The sequence below is a fragment of the Vulpes lagopus genome, chromosome 2 (assembly GCF_018345385.1).
Source record: "Vulpes lagopus strain Blue_001 chromosome 2, ASM1834538v1, whole genome shotgun sequence".
In the NCBI taxonomy this organism is placed as follows: Eukaryota; Metazoa; Chordata; class Mammalia; order Carnivora; family Canidae; genus Vulpes; species Vulpes lagopus.
In genome coordinates this window covers 54,113,039-54,130,298 of record NC_054825.1, presented here as the reverse complement: position 1 = coordinate 54,130,298, position 17,260 = coordinate 54,113,039, and the positions used below count along the sequence as shown (strand labels likewise).

At 49.7% G+C, this 17,260-nt stretch overlaps 1 protein-coding gene and 1 long non-coding RNA gene across 19 annotated transcripts in view; one reads left to right on the top strand and one right to left on the bottom strand.

The window, feature by feature from the left end:
- Positions 1–8,199: 8,199 nt before the first annotated feature.
- TPM1 (tropomyosin 1) overlaps positions 8,200–17,260 on the top strand; it is a 28,219-nt gene continuing 19,158 nt past the window's right edge. For 2 of the 18 annotated variants that reach the window (XM_041736845.1, XM_041736893.1), the window contains exons 1-2: positions 8,213–8,421; positions 9,550–9,675. In XM_041736845.1, coding sequence (XP_041592779.1) covers positions 8,308–8,421; positions 9,550–9,675 — 240 coding nt within the window. In that variant the 5' untranslated portion in view covers positions 8,213–8,307. Of the gene's footprint in view, positions 8,422–9,214; positions 9,341–9,549; positions 9,676–13,871; positions 14,083–17,260 lie in introns of those variants that run through there. The other 16 variants (XM_041736975.1, XM_041736917.1, XM_041736859.1 and 13 more) reach the window with 16 other exon arrangements.
- On the bottom strand, positions 11,389–14,970 carry LOC121480442. The gene is made up of 2 exons (XR_005984970.1): positions 14,210–14,970; positions 11,389–12,983 (listed from the first exon to the last, which is right to left on the bottom strand). It is a non-coding gene; the product is annotated as an uncharacterized LOC121480442 (long non-coding RNA).

Here is a 17,260-nt window from a genome sequence, read left to right as displayed (position 1 = left end):
CATAAATAAATAAATGAAATCTTTAAAAAAAAGAAAAGAAAAGAAAGAAAGGGTCCTTAAAAAACAAGGAAGTCCGCTGCTTCTTTTCAGTAACCTGGGCCCACCCACAGGCCTCCAAACAAAATAATCTCAACTGAAAATTAAGCTGTTAGCAATGAGTATGGCCAAGTCACAGGAACAAAAAATTTTAGAGATCCCAGGTTTGAGCATGCCTAACACAGCGGCCCTCCGAGAACCTGGATGAGTGGTAGCTAGACGTCAGCTAGGGCAGGAGGCACTGGCTTGCCCACCTCCACAGGTACTTTTTGCATCAGATTTCACGGTCTGCAAAGTAAGAGTGGAGTTCCGCCTGCCACTCGGGAGGCTGCAAGGGTCACTTTCACATATGTTCCTGTTAAGGACATCAGGGGAAACTTGAGAACCAAGTATAAAAATATAAAAATGAACAGGTGGCATCCAATACGAAAAGAATGCGGGGTTTGCCGGGAAGTAATGATTAAAACCATTCCGAAGCTGAAATGTGGCCCTTGAGGCTGGCTCAAGTCTCTGGACTGCAAAGTCTGCCGATGCTTTTTTCTGCACAGTCTGGGGCTTGAGGAAGCACTAGCTGCTGTCCTGACCGCATATTTTGTCTTCGTTTCCCCCCAAACATACTACTTGGATTGACTGATGGCTCATTCCTTTGTCAACCCAAGGGTTTTGAAAGAAGTAGGTGTCGATTCCTAACGATTACCTCCAACTCTTCCCTGAAGCTACTAGGAACAAAATTAATGTACCTGCCTCTCTCTCTTCATGAAGATGTCCTTCCTGTCCCATCCTGAGCCATAAATGTGAGAGCCGGGAAAGGTCTACTGGGCCCAGCCACACCTCTTCACCAGGTTCTCCCAGCAACCGAGGGTGCAGGAGCTGGGGCTGCTGTACGGAGGCTGGCCCATAAAACATAACACACCCTTTTAGTCCCAGCCTTGTTACTGTCACTTGTTAACCATGGTCATAAGCAGAAAGGACCTCTGGTGGCCCTCTGTTCTCTCTTCATCTTGTAATGTGTTGCTTTGAAATATGACATTGAATATTCATATAAACATGGCTGGGGAAGGGTTAATGGAAAGAGCACCATTGCTGGGAGCTGGGACATCCATGTTCTTGTCCCTGCACTGCCACCTCCCAGCTGGGTGATCCTGATATTCTAATCTGTAGAATGGGAATAAAAGTCCTTATCCTGATGCTGTCATAAGCTGTAAGGAGATGATAAACATGAAAGTGCTTTTTAAACTGTACAGACATAGGGAATATCGCCGTGCTGGAGACTGCTAAATTCCACAAGTCAGGCTTGATTAATCCTATACAGAGTTGTAAGGAGAGAAGATGTAAGGCAGGAAAAGCCATATGCCCTTTTTCGTCCTGGGAGAACCATCTTGCCTATGCAAGCCCTCCAGGTAGTGAGTGCACTCAGAGGGCCTCTCAGAGTTCACTCAACAAAAGGAAGGAAGCATCCACAGAGCTTGAACCCCTCCTGGAAGCTGAGCATGTTCTCCTTGGGTCCTTGGTGGTAGCATCACAAGCCCTTGAGAAAAAACACTCCCTCCCCTGTGGATGAGGAGAACATGCTGTATCTTGTTCCGTGAGACAATGAGCCATGAGCATAATAACACACTGCATTCCAAAATCCAGTAGAAGAAGCAATTGTCTCTTGGGTTAATTATAGATTCTTCACTTTCCCTTAATTGCTTGAGTCAGCACTGTTGACTCTAGGGCAGTCGCCATACACAGGTAGAGCTATTGCTGTGAAACAAGGTGTGACTATTAGGTAATGAGGTTTTTGTTTTATATTGTGTTTTTAGATAAACAAACCCACATGTACATATCCAAGTAAGTGTTCCCGTTAAAGGTGTCCCGGTAGCAAGCTTTGCTTATGTTAACTCTCTTTTTTGACCAAATATTGGGAAATGTAGTGTGGCAAGTATGGGTGCTCTTATGGGGGTAAAGGGACAGTATATGTAATATTAAAGTTCTCTTAGAAAACCTAAGATAAAAAAAAAAAGAAAGAAAGAAAACCTAAGATATGTGATCCTCATAGCTATAGGGGGCTCAGATAGCATTTGGGAAATTGGTAGTAACATCATTGGAAATACACATTAAATGACTCCCAGAGAAAGGAGAGAAAATGAGTGGGAAATATCAGAGATGGTGACAAAACATGAGAGACTCCTAACTCTGGGAAATGAACAAGGGGTGGTAGAAGGGGAGGTGGGCAGGGGGATGGGGTGACTGGGTGACGGGCACTGAGGGGGTCACTTGATGGGATGAGCACTGGGTGTTACACTATATGTTGGCAAATCGAACTCCAATAAAATAATAAAATAAAATAAAAATAAACATCGTTAAGATTTGTGTGGAATCAGAAAAGACCCCGAATAGCCAGGGGAATTTTAAAAAAGAAAACCTTAGCTGGGGGCATCACAATGCCAGATTTCAGGTTGTATTACAAAGCTGTGGTCATCAAGACAGTGTGGTACTGGCACAAAAACAGACACATAGATCAATGGAACAGAATAGAGAACCCAGAAGTGGACCCTGAAATGTACGGCCATCTAATATTCGATAAAGGAGGAAAGACTATCCATTGGAAGAAAGACAGTCTCTTCAATAAATGGTGCTGGGAAAATTGGACATCCACATGCAGAAGAATGAAACTGGACCACTCTCTTTCACCATACACAAAGATAAACTCAAAATGGATCAGAGATCTAAATGTGAGACAAGATTCCATCAAAATCCTAGAGGAGAACACAGGCAACACCCTTTTTGAACTTGGCCACAGTAACTTCTTGCAAGATACATCCACGAAGGCAAAAGAAACAAAAGCAAAAATGAACTATTGGGACTTCATCAAGATAAGAAGCTTTTGCACAGCAAAGGATACAGTCAACAAAACTAAAAGACAACCTACAGAATGGGAGAAGATATTTGCAAATGACATATCAGATAAAGGGCTAGTTTCCAAAATCTATAAAGAACTTATTAAACTCAACACCAAAGAAACAAACAATCCAATCATGAAATGGGCAAAAGACATGAAGAGAAATCTCACAGAGGAAGACATGGACATGGCCAACATGCACATGAGAAAATGCTCTGCATCACTTGCCATCAGGGAAATACAAATCAAAACCACAATGAGATACCACCTCACACCAGTGAGAATGGGGAAAATTAACAAGGCAGGAAACAACAAATGTTGGAGAGGATGCGGAGAAAAGGGAACCCTCTTACACTGTTGGTGGGAATGTGAACTGGTGCAGCCACTCTGGAAAACTGTGTGGAGGTTCCTCAAAGAGTTAAAAATAGACCTGCCCTACGACCCAGCAATTGCACTGTTGGGGATTTACCCCAAAGATCCAGATGCAATGAAACGTCGGGACACCTGCACCCCGATGTTTCTAGCAGCAATGGCCACAATAGCCAAACTGTGGAAGGAGCCTCGGTGTCCATCGAAAGATGAATGGATAAAGAAGATGTGGTTTATGTATACAATGGAATATTACTCAGCAATTAGAAACGACAAATACCCACCATTTGCTTCAACGTGGATGGAACTGGAGGGTATTATGCTGAGTGAAATAAGTCAATCGGAGAAGGACAAACAGTGTATGTTCTCATTCATTTGGGGAATATGAATAATAGTGAAAGGGAATATAAAGGAAGGGAAAAGAAATGTTGGGAAATATCAGGAAGGGAGACAGAACATAAAGACTCCTAACTCGGGGAAACGAACTAGGGGTGGTGGAAGGGGAGGAGGGCGGGTGTTGGAGGGGAATGGGTGACGGGCACTGAGGTGGACACTTGACGGGATGAGCACTGGGTGTTTTTCTGTATGTTGGTAAATTAAACACCAATAAAAGTTAATTAAAAAATAAATAAATAAATAAACATCGCCTACCAAAAATAAATAAATAAATAAATGACCCCCCAGAGAGAGGGTTTTTTATCTGCAACATACATATTTTCCTGGAGGAAAAAAAATCCATGTCTCTTATCTACCTTCCCTGACCTTGTAAACTTTAGTTAAATGCCCTGCACACCAAAGTGTTCCATAAATATTTGAGGGACATCGGTCCTATTCTATCACAATAATGATATTTATTCTTCCAAAAATAAACCATGGAGTCCATGTATTCAATGGAAATAAATCTTTTTGCACCTAGTTTTGTTATCTTTCCTTCCCGGTATTGTGTCTCCTACTTATTCATATGACTAAGAGCCAATAAACAGTCATTCAGCAAACATTTACTGAGAAATGACTGATACCAAGCTCTGGAGAAATCTGGAAATTCCGCGGACGTTCTTAGTGTCCACACAGAAGCTTGGGGCCAAGGATCTTGTGCAGGCTTCTACACCAGCATGATTTGGTCAGCTTTTTTACTTCCAAAGAACACAGATTCTCTCATGTACCCCAGGAAAGAAGGAGAGTTATTATAAGGACCCTTGAACTGAAATGTGATCAGATTCTCCCAGTCACTTTCTCTCAATGGTCTGTTTATCTTGATATGTCTGTTCCATTCTTTCTCCATAACCAAATTTCTCTGCTTCCTCATAATTTAGAGGATGCATCAAGAGAAGCTAGTTATGCTCCAGGAGACTCCGATCTCAGTGGCCAAAGGTAGCAAAGGTTTATATCTCACTCGAGCTACTTGTTCACCAAGGGTTAGTTGGGAGAGAGGAGGAATTCCTCTTATCATAGCAACTTGGGAACCCAGAATGACAGAGCAGTGACAGTCTTTAAAAAAAAGAAATGAGGATGCATGTGCTCTTAAAGTGCCCACCTTATGTCAATTCTGCTCACATTTCCTTGGCCAAAACAAATCAATGACCACAACTAACTTAGCTGGGTGGGGATGTGCAAGCCTACCAAGACCTTGATTGGAGAGAAAGCCCAAATATGCCTCAATAGCCTTAATCACCCTCATTCAAGGCATCTCCAGCCCAAGACTGCAAACCACTTTTGTTTCAGCAGCCACAGCTAATGATTCATATTTTCCATGTTCCTTCATTCCAAGTACAGTAAGAGAGAAGCTGAGTGGCCTGCAACCTAGGTCCCTGGTTAGCCTATGGATCTTTGTGTCATGGCCAATCTGCTGGGAACAGGCATGTACACGGTATTACATGACTGTCTAGCCCAATCCTCTTGATCCTCTCCAGCCACCAGAAGACCTGTCCAGTACAGTCATGATGTTTGAAAAAAAAAAAAAGTCATGATGTTTGTTTGTCCTAGCTCTTGATGACAGAGAGGCCATGAATGGTACAGTCCATTAAGCTGGGTGGGGTCTGGCTGTCAGGCTGTTTATGGGGCAAACTCAACAGCCCCATATGACTGAGCCCAGGGACCTGCTATGTTAGCCCACCAGTCTAGAGATCAATGATGTGGTACTACAGGATTTTTAAAAGTTGGTTCTATGCAGCTCTATTGCCACACTTGGACACAGTCTTCCTCCTCTGAACACAGACTTAGGTGGGAAGGGCAGACGGGGGGAGCAGAAGTGAGTGGCTTCAACCCACACAAGACGACCTGAATGTGTGAACCCAAAATCAAGTTCCATATGCCCCCTCATCTATCTTTCCAGTCTCATGTCCCAGTTCACCCCCAAATAAACCTTCTGTCCAACTACTGTCAAACATTCCTTGTTCTTTTTTTGGCTCATTCAATACCCTCCTCTCTAAATGCTACCCTTCCTCTAAAATCAGTTTTAAAACTACCACTTTGGGATTCCCGGGTGTCTTAGTGGTTGAGGGTCTGCTTTTGGCTCAGGGCTTGATCCCGGGATTCTGAGATGGAGTCCTACAACAGGCTTCCTGTGGGGATCCTGCTTCTCCCTCTGCCTATGTCTCTGCCTCTGTGTGTGTGTCTCTCGTGAATAAATAAAATCTTTTTTTTTTTTTTTAAAGCCACCACTTTTCAGGAAAGTGTTTCTCTGACGGCTATGACCTGTGGTCCTTTCTAGATCTTCCTCCTCTGAATTCTTGTGCCCCTGCTCATGCTGAACACCTGGAGGGCATGAACGTGTCTTACTCATTTTGGAATCCCAGAGCTTAGTGTCTGCCTAGTACATAGCAGGTGCTCACCAACTATGTGTTTAATGAATTCTCTGTAGCACCAGACATTTAAGGAAACTGTAACCAGTTCCTCTGCTATATTAGGCACAGTGGAGAAAAGTCGGTAATAGATGATCTCTCCAGGAGTTTCACTAGTTCAGTAGCCTGGTTTCATAGATGAGAAAATTGAGTTCCAGAGAGGAGAAATGATTTGCTGTCTGCCACCCAAAAAGCCCCTATCGACCAAGCACTTCGCTATGTGCGAGACAAATGCTTTTCACTCTTTATCTCATTTTCATCCTTGTGACAACCCTTAAAAGGAAGACTTTTTACACTTACTTTTACAGAAGAAGAAATGGAGGCTTAAAGAAGTTGTAACCTGGCCAGGGCATTTGAAAACGTACGGTCCAACTCCTGAGTCCCTACTCTTGCCCCCTGCACTGAGCCCCACGCTATGGAGTCAGTTCCCTGTGGCCCATGAAGGTGCGTATTGCCCGGAGGGCTTGAACCTTTTCTGTGCTCCAGTGGCTGGGTTGACATAAGGTGATTAAAGGATCCTGGTGAATTTCTGTGCCACCAGGTCCCGTGCACACCGGTCTAACGTTCTGACCATTAGGTCAGGGTATTTCTTCCCACCTGGGCAGTCGGGTTAGTGGAAGAAACCCGATAAAATCCTGGAGAGGAACTTGATCATCCTCTGAAGGACTTACAAGTTGTTTGGCCTGCCTAATCTGCTCCGACACCGTCTGGGGAATATTCGGTATCCATGTAGTACAGGTTGTGAATTACTCTGTGGGGACTGTTAACAAGACCCTCACCAACTCCGCCTTGGCCAGTGTCAGACAGGGCCCTAGGGCGGCCCCCTTTCTTCTCCTCCCACCAAAGTTCTAGAAAAGAATAGGCTTCCCTCCCCTCCCCTTGGGGGCAGGGAGGAGTGAGAGATGGAGGGGAAATCCATCTGCCTCCAAGCAGAGCTCACTCTACACAGCTGGACCTGATCCCTCCTCAGAGCCAAGGCTGTGGATACAATGACTTAGCTGGGATAACACTCAGCCAGCGTTCTGGCAACCTGGTATCTGAGTACCCAAACATGGAAAGAGGCCGACTCCCTAAAATCAGTGCAAGAATAATGACAGGGAGTTAGATTTGGAGGCACCGCAGGATCATCCACCCCCTGGATTTAAAGATACTGAAGCTAAGTTACTTGTCAAGGTCGCACAGCTCCTGGCCTTAGAGAGGAAGACCACGGTGCCTCAGTCTAAACTCAAAGTCCCCTTTCCTTCAACTCCCACCCAGCCACCCACACAAGCCCACCCTTTGCCATATCGCCACACACAGGCCCAGCACACCTAAGCCGACCGGGTCCTGTGTTCCTGAGGCTTTGACTGTCCCTTCCCTGGGGAGAAGCTCACGCAGAAGACAGAGCCCCCTCCCCCGGACCCGCACTAGCAGGAAAGTCTCAGGAGGAGCTCCCCCAGGCCTTGCTCTCAACGCTCCCTTCCCTCTTCCAGAAAGGGAGCCCCCAGATGACACCTGGCCGGCTGGGAGCTGCGGGGGAAGGACCTGGAGGGTGCAGGGAAGGCGCAGGCCTGGGGTCGGGCACGGCGGCTGCCGCCCCCCCACCCCGCACCCCCCGCACCCCTCGCCCCGGGCCGGATGCTGAGAGCGCAGGGGTCTTGGGGCTCCCTCCGGGCCACGCGCACCCACTACCTGGCCCGCTCCCCGGGCCTCCTGGGGCTCGGGCGGGCCCGGCTGCGGTCCCGGAAGGTGGGGGGCGCGCGGGGCGCGCGGGGCGCACGCGGCAGGGGTCAGCGCCGCCCGGCCCGGCCCCAGCGAGGCCTCGGCGCCCTCTCCCTGGCGCGCAGGTTTGGGAACAGGGCGGCCTCGGCGGGCCGCCGCCTCGGCGCTCGGGTCCCCATATATAGTCATATCCACCGTCAACTGGGAGGCCGGCAGGCGGCAGCGAATGGGCGCGCGGCCCCCGCGGGAAGGCGCGGGGAGGGGGCAGGGGCGGAGGGAGGAGAGGGGGGAAGGGGCAGGAGAAAAGAGCTTTTCCAAAAAAGTATTGGCTGTCTCGAGGAATGCGGTCGCCCCCTTGGGAAAGTACATATCTGGGAGCAGCAGGCGGCTCCGCGCCCGCACTCCGCCTCGGCCGCCCCGCCGCGCGCTCGCCTCGCCGCTCCCGCCGCAGCCGCAGGGCCCCCAGCCGCCGCCACCATGGACGCCATCAAGAAGAAGATGCAGATGCTCAAGCTCGACAAGGAGAACGCCTTGGATCGAGCCGAGCAGGCGGAGGCCGATAAGAAGGCGGCGGAGGACAGGAGCAAGCAGGTCTGCGCCTCCCCGGCTCTGCGCCCGCGCCGGCGCCCCCGAGCCCTGGGCGCCCCGCGCTCCCCCTCGCGCTGCCCCTCGCGCTGCCCCCGGGGCTCCCCCCGGGGCTCCCCCCGGGCCGCCCCCCTCCAGCCCCGGCGGCGGGGCCGCGCAGCTCGCAAGGCGGAGGGGGCAGCGAGCGAGACTCCGGCTCATTCTAACTTTTTTGGTCTCCTCGGGGGACGTTTATTTCCCTCCTCCGCTTCCCAGAGCCCTCGAAGTCCACTCAAGTCCTAGAGGCACTTGATCCTCAGGATCGGGGATCACGGGGGGGGGGGGGGGGGTCAGTCCCGAAAGTGCTAGTGGTTCTTCTGGACTTTAGGCTGGAGAGAAGAAAAGCTTCACCTGGGTTAGAGGCTGGGCGGGGAGAGGGGAGGGTCGGGGAGTTTTGTTTTTGGTTTGGGTTTTGGGTTTTGGGTTTTTTGGGGTTTTTTTCCCCTAAGAACAAAGATGGAACAGAATAGAGAGTAGGGCCCGAAGGCCAGGGAGACAGCGGCGTGTTTCTGCACCCCCAGGTGTGGAGCCTTGTCCCCGCGGGGGTGGGGGTGCAGGGTGGGCCGCCCCTGCAGCGCGGTTCCAGCTTCGGGGGAGAAGCGGCTACCGAGGGTCCCCCGAACCCCGAGTCGGCGGCGCCCCGAGCCCCGGGGCCGCAGCCAACCAGGCGCTCGTGTGTGTGTGTGTGTGTGTGTGTGTGTGTGTGTGTCTAACACCCGGTCCGTGCCGGCCGCCCGCGCCCGCCCGCCGCTGCCCCCAGCTGGAGGAGGACATCGCGGCCAAGGAGAAGCTGCTGCGGGCGTCGGAGGACGAGCGGGACCGGGTGCTGGAGGAGCTGCACTCGGCGGAGGACAGCCTCCTGGCCGCGGATGAGGCCGCCGCCAAGGTACCCGGGGCGCGCGGCGCGGCGCGGCGCACGAATGGCTAACTCTGTCTCTCTCTCTCTCCCTCTCCCTCCCTGTCTTTCCCTCTCTCTCTCCCGCTGTCCCTGTCCTTCTGGTTCTGTGCACCCACACCCCTCCCCTGCGGGATCACGCTGCCTGCTGCACCCCCACCCCACCCCACCCCTCCCCGTCCCCCACGGCCAACTCCCAGCTGGAAGATGAGCTGGTGTCGCTGCAAAAGAAACTCAAGGGCACCGAAGATGAGCTGGACAAATACTCCGAGGCTCTCAAAGATGCCCAGGAGAAGTTGGAGCTGGCGGAGAAAAAGGCCACTGACGTAAGTGCACGCTCACACTACCTCCCTCACCTCCTGCCCGGTGGCCACTCTGCGGTCACCACAATGGCCAAGGAGCAATGGAGGAGGGTCGCCTCCTCCTGCTGGACACCCGCACACAGCCCTGACATGGCCCAGAGCACTGGATGCTGCCTCAGACTTCTGTTGCACACATTCACTTATATTTCATCCACTCCTCTTTCTTTTTCTCTTTCTTTCCCCCACTCCTGGGGGGTGGAGGTGGGTGGGTGAGAAGCTGGGAGTGGAGTGGCTGAAATTGGATGCTGGAGGTGAACCTTGCCTCCCTGGTGGCAGAAGACCTCTGAGGTGTCATCTCATCAAGGTTTGTGCAAACAGAATACCTCGGTTTCTTTCCTTTCCTTTGCCGCCTCTGATGGGTGGGAATGCCTGGTTTTCCATGGTGAGTCTGGTCAGAGTACCCAGGGCCCAGTCTCTGAATCGAAGGAAGGACATGGTGCTACTACTTTTACTTAGAAGGCTGAGCTTGATGCTGGGGTGCAGAGACACTTGAGGCCTCCTTTCTTACTAGGGGAACCTTAATCCAGCCCTTAAGATCTGCCTGGGAAGATGATACTTGCTTGGGTCTGCAGTCTGACAGCACTAGATCCTGAAAGTACCCTGGGAGTTATATATAGCTCAGTGCTTTATATGGTATAGTGAGCTAACTGCCCCCTGCCCCTCCTGCTTGCCCCACCCCCACCTGTCAGCCTTCTGACAACCACCACATAGTTTCGGGGGTGATGCACACACTGCAAAAACTCTACCAGCACTTTGTCCCCTGCACTTTGGAATCTTTTTAGCCGAAGAGCTTGCCTTGTCTGCTCCCTAAGTCAAGCCAAGCATTAGATTTCCAAAGGAACGACTTCTTTTCACACTGTTGGATTCCATTGTAGAAGCTCATTAAGGCTGGAGGCCCAATTAGGAAAGAATTCCTTGGGAAGTTAGTAACAATTCCAAGAATGTATGAGCACCGGGGAAAGCTGTGCCCAGAAGTTGAACTACCAAGCACAATGGCAGAATTTCTTGTAGGAGAGTAAGATGCAAATTGCTGGAGGGTCTTGGGTTCTTGAAACCAGTAAAGGCTTTTTGTGGCACGAAAGGCTTAAAATGTAATCTCCAGGCATGCTTTATAAATGAGAAATCCAGACATCGGGCATTTAGAATCAACAAAAATACTCCAATGGCCGTCAAGATTACTGGAAAAGGGGTTCACAGAAGCACTGACTTAGCTAAAACATTAAAGCTACAAACTACCTGGCTTTAGAAAAAGAGCCAAAAAACACATACAACTGCGCCTGCTTTGTATAATGTAGATCAGATGTCTGCTCCGTATAAGGTTAAATGGAGGATGTCTGTCTCCCCCAAATTGTCCAGCAGGACGTTTATTTGGCTTTTTCAAAAGAGCCGCTGATAGATCAAGGAGAGATAGTCCTTATAAGGAAAAGAATGCAGAGAATTTGAAAATAGCCCTGTAAGACTGAAGGCAAGAGAAGGAGAAAAAAGCTACTACAATTCTTAGAGGGGAAAAAAGATCATAATTATTGTAACTATGCAGCGCTATCATGTCTTTATTGAAAAGTCTTGTTTAAGGGAATGCTGGTATGAGGTGGGGCAGAAATGGAAATGAGGATATTTAAAGCCACCTTGGGCAGGGGCGTGGTTAACAGGGGAGGGGAATTTTTGAAACTGTTTTGGTTCTTTTTTTCTACCGGAAAACTATGCTTAATATGGCACTTTTTTTTGGGGGGGGGGGGTAGTATATATTGATCATCTTCCCTTTTAAGACCTTTTAGGTTGTTTAGAAACTGTAGGGATGTTGAAGAAGAACATTTGCGAAGAAATGCTATGTTTAAAGTGATTCCCAACTAGTAAAAATAGTCAAGACTTAAGGAGGAAGAGACTGATAACACTAGAGAAAGAGGGAGGTAGGTAGGAGGTCAGCTTCCTGAAGTAGAATCGTATTACATTTGGAATTAGGACACTTCGCTGTCATTACTCAGCAGTGTAAAAGCATTTCCATATTTTCCTACTACTAAAAACATTTTTCTACTTATTTACCAACATACTTTGTAAATCTTATTCCAGACGTAGGGGTCTTCCTAGCTTAAAAGATTGTGATTTACAAGGTAGCACCCTGATGGTTTTGGTCTGAAATTTTTTTGGTGTTCTACCTAAATGAGGCTGAACGTTTTCTATCTGGCCTCCCACCGCTGCCCCAATAATTGTGATGTGTCAGTTATCTGCAGAATGTGAGTCTTTAGTCCTTGTAGGTCTTTGCTTCCTACATCAGCGATTCTCAACCTTATGTAAACAGAATCTCCTAGGGAAGTTTTAAAACCCTAGAATCCAGGCTGCACCCCAGCTCAATTAAAGCAGAATCTCTGGGAGTGGAACCCACGCATTAGTATTTTTTAAATGTGCAGCCAAGGTTGAGAACTGTCCTAAACTCTTGTGTAGTGACATCAGCATGAAAATGAACTCACCTGAAACTGTCTTTCCCAGGTGTTTGAAAAGCAGGACATTAAGTCATTAGTTGGCTGCGGAGAGCACTTGCAAATGTCCAGCAGTTTCCCTGGCTCCTCCGGGACGTCCCCAGACGCCCCCATCCTCCACTTTCAAAGTTGGAGTCTCACTGTGTACTCTAGGGGAAAAGTTGTAACCTCCCGCCGGACTAGATGAACTGTGTTGGAAACAAAGCAGGAGGCTCCACCTACAGGACGTGGGGGCACCTGCAGAGGTTTCTGAGACTCAGTAGAGACCGTGACAAAGTCCAAAGATAATGAGTCTGGAGAGCACAGGAGGTTCGTTGTTAGGGCTTTGGAGGAGGAGGAGGAGGAGGAGGAGAGGGTCCTCAAGTATGTTTTTTCTTCATTATTCCCACACTTAAACACATCAGAAATTGACTTGAAGGGCTTCCTGCGAGAAAGGTGAGGAAGAAAGCCATGACACATAGAAAGCATTTATTCTTTTTAAAGATTTTATTCATAACAGAGAGAGAGAGGCAGAGACACAGGCAGAGGGAGCCCAATGGGGCCTCCATCCGAGGACCCCGGGATCACGACCTAAGCCTAAGGCAGACGCTCAACCACTGAGCCACCCGGGTGCCCCTAGGAAGTTCTTAAACACATGGCCCAGTGGAAGAATTGGCTGAGGATGGTTCCCAGAAACTGGGTTTTCATCCAGCTGGAGCCAGAGGCTCTATTAGGGTTCTGCAGCCTTCACGCTTGTGCCTTTTAAAGACCTCCCAGTCCAGCCCAGAATTGGTCAGATTCCAGATCTTTGAGGCTGACCTAAAACCAGAGAAGTTTGTAAGTATAAGGGATCCTCGAGATGATTGTTTTTACAGAAAACGAGCCCCAGAGAGGCTCGGGGCCCTGAGAACACAGCCGGGTGTGCGCCCCGCCTGAATCTTAAGCCAGTGCCTGCATTTTTTTATTCACTTAAAGCCATTTAACTATGTACAACGTATTGTGTTAAGCGCTTTGTATTTCATGACCCTCACCACTGCCCTATGAGGAAAGTACTCCTGTTAACCCATGCTTACAGATGAAGCCCAGAAAAGTCCAGTTATTTGGCCAAAGTCAACAGCCAGGAGAGACCTAGGAGCGGATTCGAACCCAGGAAGCCCGCACTTGGCAGGTCTAACCACAATGCAGTATGTTAGTGGTTTTCGCTTCGTGAGCGCGGCGAGGGAGGCAGGTTGCTGTGGCTCGGCTCGGGCGTGCTGGGCTTCTTGGCAGCGAGGCACGGCCCTTTGGGGACGCGTCTCAGGCCCCAAACCTCTCGCTCCGCTTCTCTCCCTCTCGGGCGAGGGCACCCAGAACTCCCGAGCGCCGTGCTCCCGTCGCCGGCAGGCGGCACCGCCGCGCTCCGCAGCCAGGTCCGCTCCCCCGCGTCGCCGCGGAGCCGGGGAGGGGCGCGGGGAGCCCCAAGTCCTCCCTCCCGGCCGTGCGCGGCTCCGCAGGCGGCCCCCGGCTCGCGCAGCACCTCCGCGGGCCCCGCCGCCGCGAGCATGCGCAGTGTCTCCCGCGGCGCGCGCCCCGCCCCGCCCCGCCCCCGGCGCTCGCGCACCGGCCCGCGGTTCGCCTGCGCCGCCCGGGAGCCCGCCACTTCCGGGCTGCTCCTGGGCCGCTGGGGGCGCCGCGGTCGCGCGGCGCGGCCTGGGCGGGGCGGGGCGCCGGGCGCTCGGGAGTGCGGCCGCGGCGGCGGGAGCGCAGCACCGGCCTCTGCCCGCGCAGCCCGCCGCCGCCCCGAGCCATGGCCGGGAGCAGCTCGCTGGAGGCGGTGCGGCGGAAGATCCGGAGCCTGCAGGAGCAGGCGGACGCGGCGGAGGAGCGCGCGGGCAGCCTGCAGCGCGAGCTGGACTACGAGAGGAAGCTGAGGGAGACCGTAAGGGGCCCACGCATCCCGCCCCCGCCCCGCCCGCCCCGCCCCGCCCGCCGGCCCCCGCGCGGTGCGGGGCCTCCCGGAGCCCACCTGCCCCTGCCCCACGCCCGCGGGGGCGCACCTGGCGCACCTGGGGCAGCCGGCTTCTGGCTCTGGGGAGCGGCCCCGCCTGTTCTTTGCAGCCCTTCCTTTGCATCTCAGCTGCTTTAAAGTAGAAGCCCCAAGGGAAAGCAGCAGTTGTCTTGAGAAGGTTCTGGAAGCAGCAGTTTCCCAGAAAAGGCTCTACTCTGGATTCGGCCCCGGTGTCTGGGGTCCCCCGGGATGTGCACTTTGCGCTGCTGGCAGTATTTACTCCGAGGGTGGGGAGGGAAGAGGGAAAACCTTGCGGAAATCTGTCCCTTTGGGAAAGGGGCGCCGACCGGGCGAGTCTGGGGTGCTGCTAGACTTTGGGGCCTGGGGATGCTTAAGTCCATCCCCAGTGACCATTGGTTTTCTGGAAGCCTGTTTCTTTGTGGTGGTGGAGACCTTGACAGCGCCGGGTTCAGACGAGAGTATGTGACCCGTTCACCTTTTCCCTTTGTATCAGCCATCCCTCCTCCCTAGTGGTCTTCTACAGACATTCCTTTGTTGCCGAGTATTGAAAAAAGTTGGCTGAATGTCAGCGATTATTGGGTGTATTCTCCTGCCGGCTTCCCCCTCCCCCATGGTGAATGTAATACCTGGCTTCCTTCCTTTCTCCTAAGGCAAACGTATCCAACAAACAGGAATAGGATTTCAGAGGTAGTCCAGGCATTTACTATTTGTTGGTTTTTGAGCCTGTGTTTTAAATCAGGATGCTCAAACACCTTGGGAATTTTACAACAAACATAATAGGGTGCCCAGCTGTGCTTAATATGGACCCATTCAGAGTTGAGTAAATTGCATTCGTTAGGTGTTTGTAACTGCAATATGGCTGGCTGCAGAAACTTCAAGACCTGTTTTGCATAAAATGCCGGGAAGCAATGGATTCTCTTAGGAGGAAGGCCTAGCTGGAGGAGATTTCAGATGAAATGCAGACGGGAATCAGGAAATCAATCAGCAAAAGATAATTTTCTTGAGAACAGGTCAGCAGAGACCGCATAGATACGTCTGAATTTGGCAGGGCAATAAATTGATTCCAGGGCCCTCTCTGACTGGCTCACAGCTGTCCTTGAACTATTAAAGCTAATAGAACAAGATGGATAAGAATGAGAACTCTGGACCCAGACTGCCAGAACTTGAATTCTGGCTTCTGCTATTTACTACCTGTGAGACACTGGGCACATTAACTTCTCAGTCTCTCAGATCCCTAACTTTAAAATGTGGGTAATACTAGTACCTGCCGGTTAAGGTAACGAGAGGAATTAGTATGTGTAAAGAAGGTACAGCAGTGTCTGGGCAACAGATTAAGTACTAGGTGTCAGCTGGTGTTAAAATTGCACAGCACTTGGCTTTGCCCCTTTGCCTTCATCTATCAGAGGGTCTTAAAAATGGCCTGCACGTTTCACTGCATTTTAAAACGCTCCATGTAAATGCTTTTTTTTTTTAATCAATTTTTTTTTCTTTTGGAACTTGAATGGAGAGAGGACATGGACAGACTGGAGGAAACATTTGGTTGAAGTGGCATTAGTGGCAGAAGTCAGTAGAACTCCCCTCACCGTCCTAAGAAAGGAAATATGTGGTCCTATACAGGAGAGCCTTGCATTAACTTCTGTCCCAGTGACTGATGTTAGACACAGAAGATTTAATTTTTATGAAGGGCATGTTGTTACTCTTCTACTCCTCTGCATCATTTTCATAACCGTAGTCTTCCTGTGTCTGTTGGCTAGAGATGATGCTTTCATTCTTTTCAAAGTTCTGTGCTTAAAGTGGTTTAATTGGGCCGGGTTTTTAAAAGTAATTTGGAAAACACTCCATCCAAGTGACTGGACACAGAACCTTTTAAGATATTAGTTTGAGAACTGAATCAGACCATTAAAGAGACCACTTCAGATTGAGAGTTGCTCTGACTTCTGCAGCTGGACCTTGGAAGTAGCTTATTGAAGCCAGCCTCTTGGTAGTTGTCAGACGGAGCTGTGAGGTAAGCTAGTAGTCACAGTTTCTCTTGGCAGCAAAGATACAGGTTTAGAGTCAGAATCATGAGCCACTGCAAAAAATATTTGACTGGAGAGTTGGCCCTAAGTTCTTATTCTCAAAAGTTCAGACATGCTGTAGTTAATTGGCCCTATTATGGCAGCACTTACCTTGGAAAGTTTGGCTATCACTTATTTCCTACTGGTTTGTTTTTCCAAGGTGTGTGGGCCCTTGAAACGGTTGGAATGAGGATACTTTGCTTGATAGAATGATTGACTCTAGGTCTTGTGACCCACCAGGGTTTTGTATGTTTGTTGTCATTATCAAAGGAAAAAGTAGCAAGAAGGAGCCAGTCTTTCCTCCTTTGTGGATAGCAGTCCAGTAAACAAGGAGACTTAAAGTTGTAGCCTATAGGTTTTGAACTGATAGTTTTATTAAATTGTGGGAAATAACCAATTTATAAAAATCCCCTGCCCTCTTCCAATTCCAAGTTGGTAAATATCTCTGGGACCAGGAAGCTTGAGAGTGTGCTTTGTGCTCACACTGGCACCCCCAGTTACTGGCAGTAACTGGAATATACACTCATGATGTCTGTTTTGATATGTAGGCAAGGCAAGGGCACTACAATGCCCTGTTCTTGTCCGTTCTCCCTCATTATACAAATATGCCTCATAAATTATAGGCTTTGGCACAGATAGAGGAGGTTGTGTTTATCTGTTATCCATGGGAGTGCCCCTCAATGTCCTCAGTGGTTTTTTTCCTCTTTCCTTACCATATAAGGGCATAAGTTTAACTTGGCCGTAGTCACTTGGTCTTACACAGCAAGTTGGGTGAAACCTTCTCTGTATAACTACAGTTTCGCATGAAATAAAAATGCTTGACCTTTGATCATCCCATGTTCCACCGCTGGTTCAGGCAGGACTTTGAAAACATATTCCAGAGGATCACTTTTTAGGATAGAATATTATTTGTTATTCTCCTACAGTTATTTTTTTCTTAATAGTCTTAACTAGAATGCTTTTTTTTTTTTTTTTAATTATTTATTTGTTCATGAGAGACAGAGGCAGAGACACAGGCAGAGGGAGAAGCA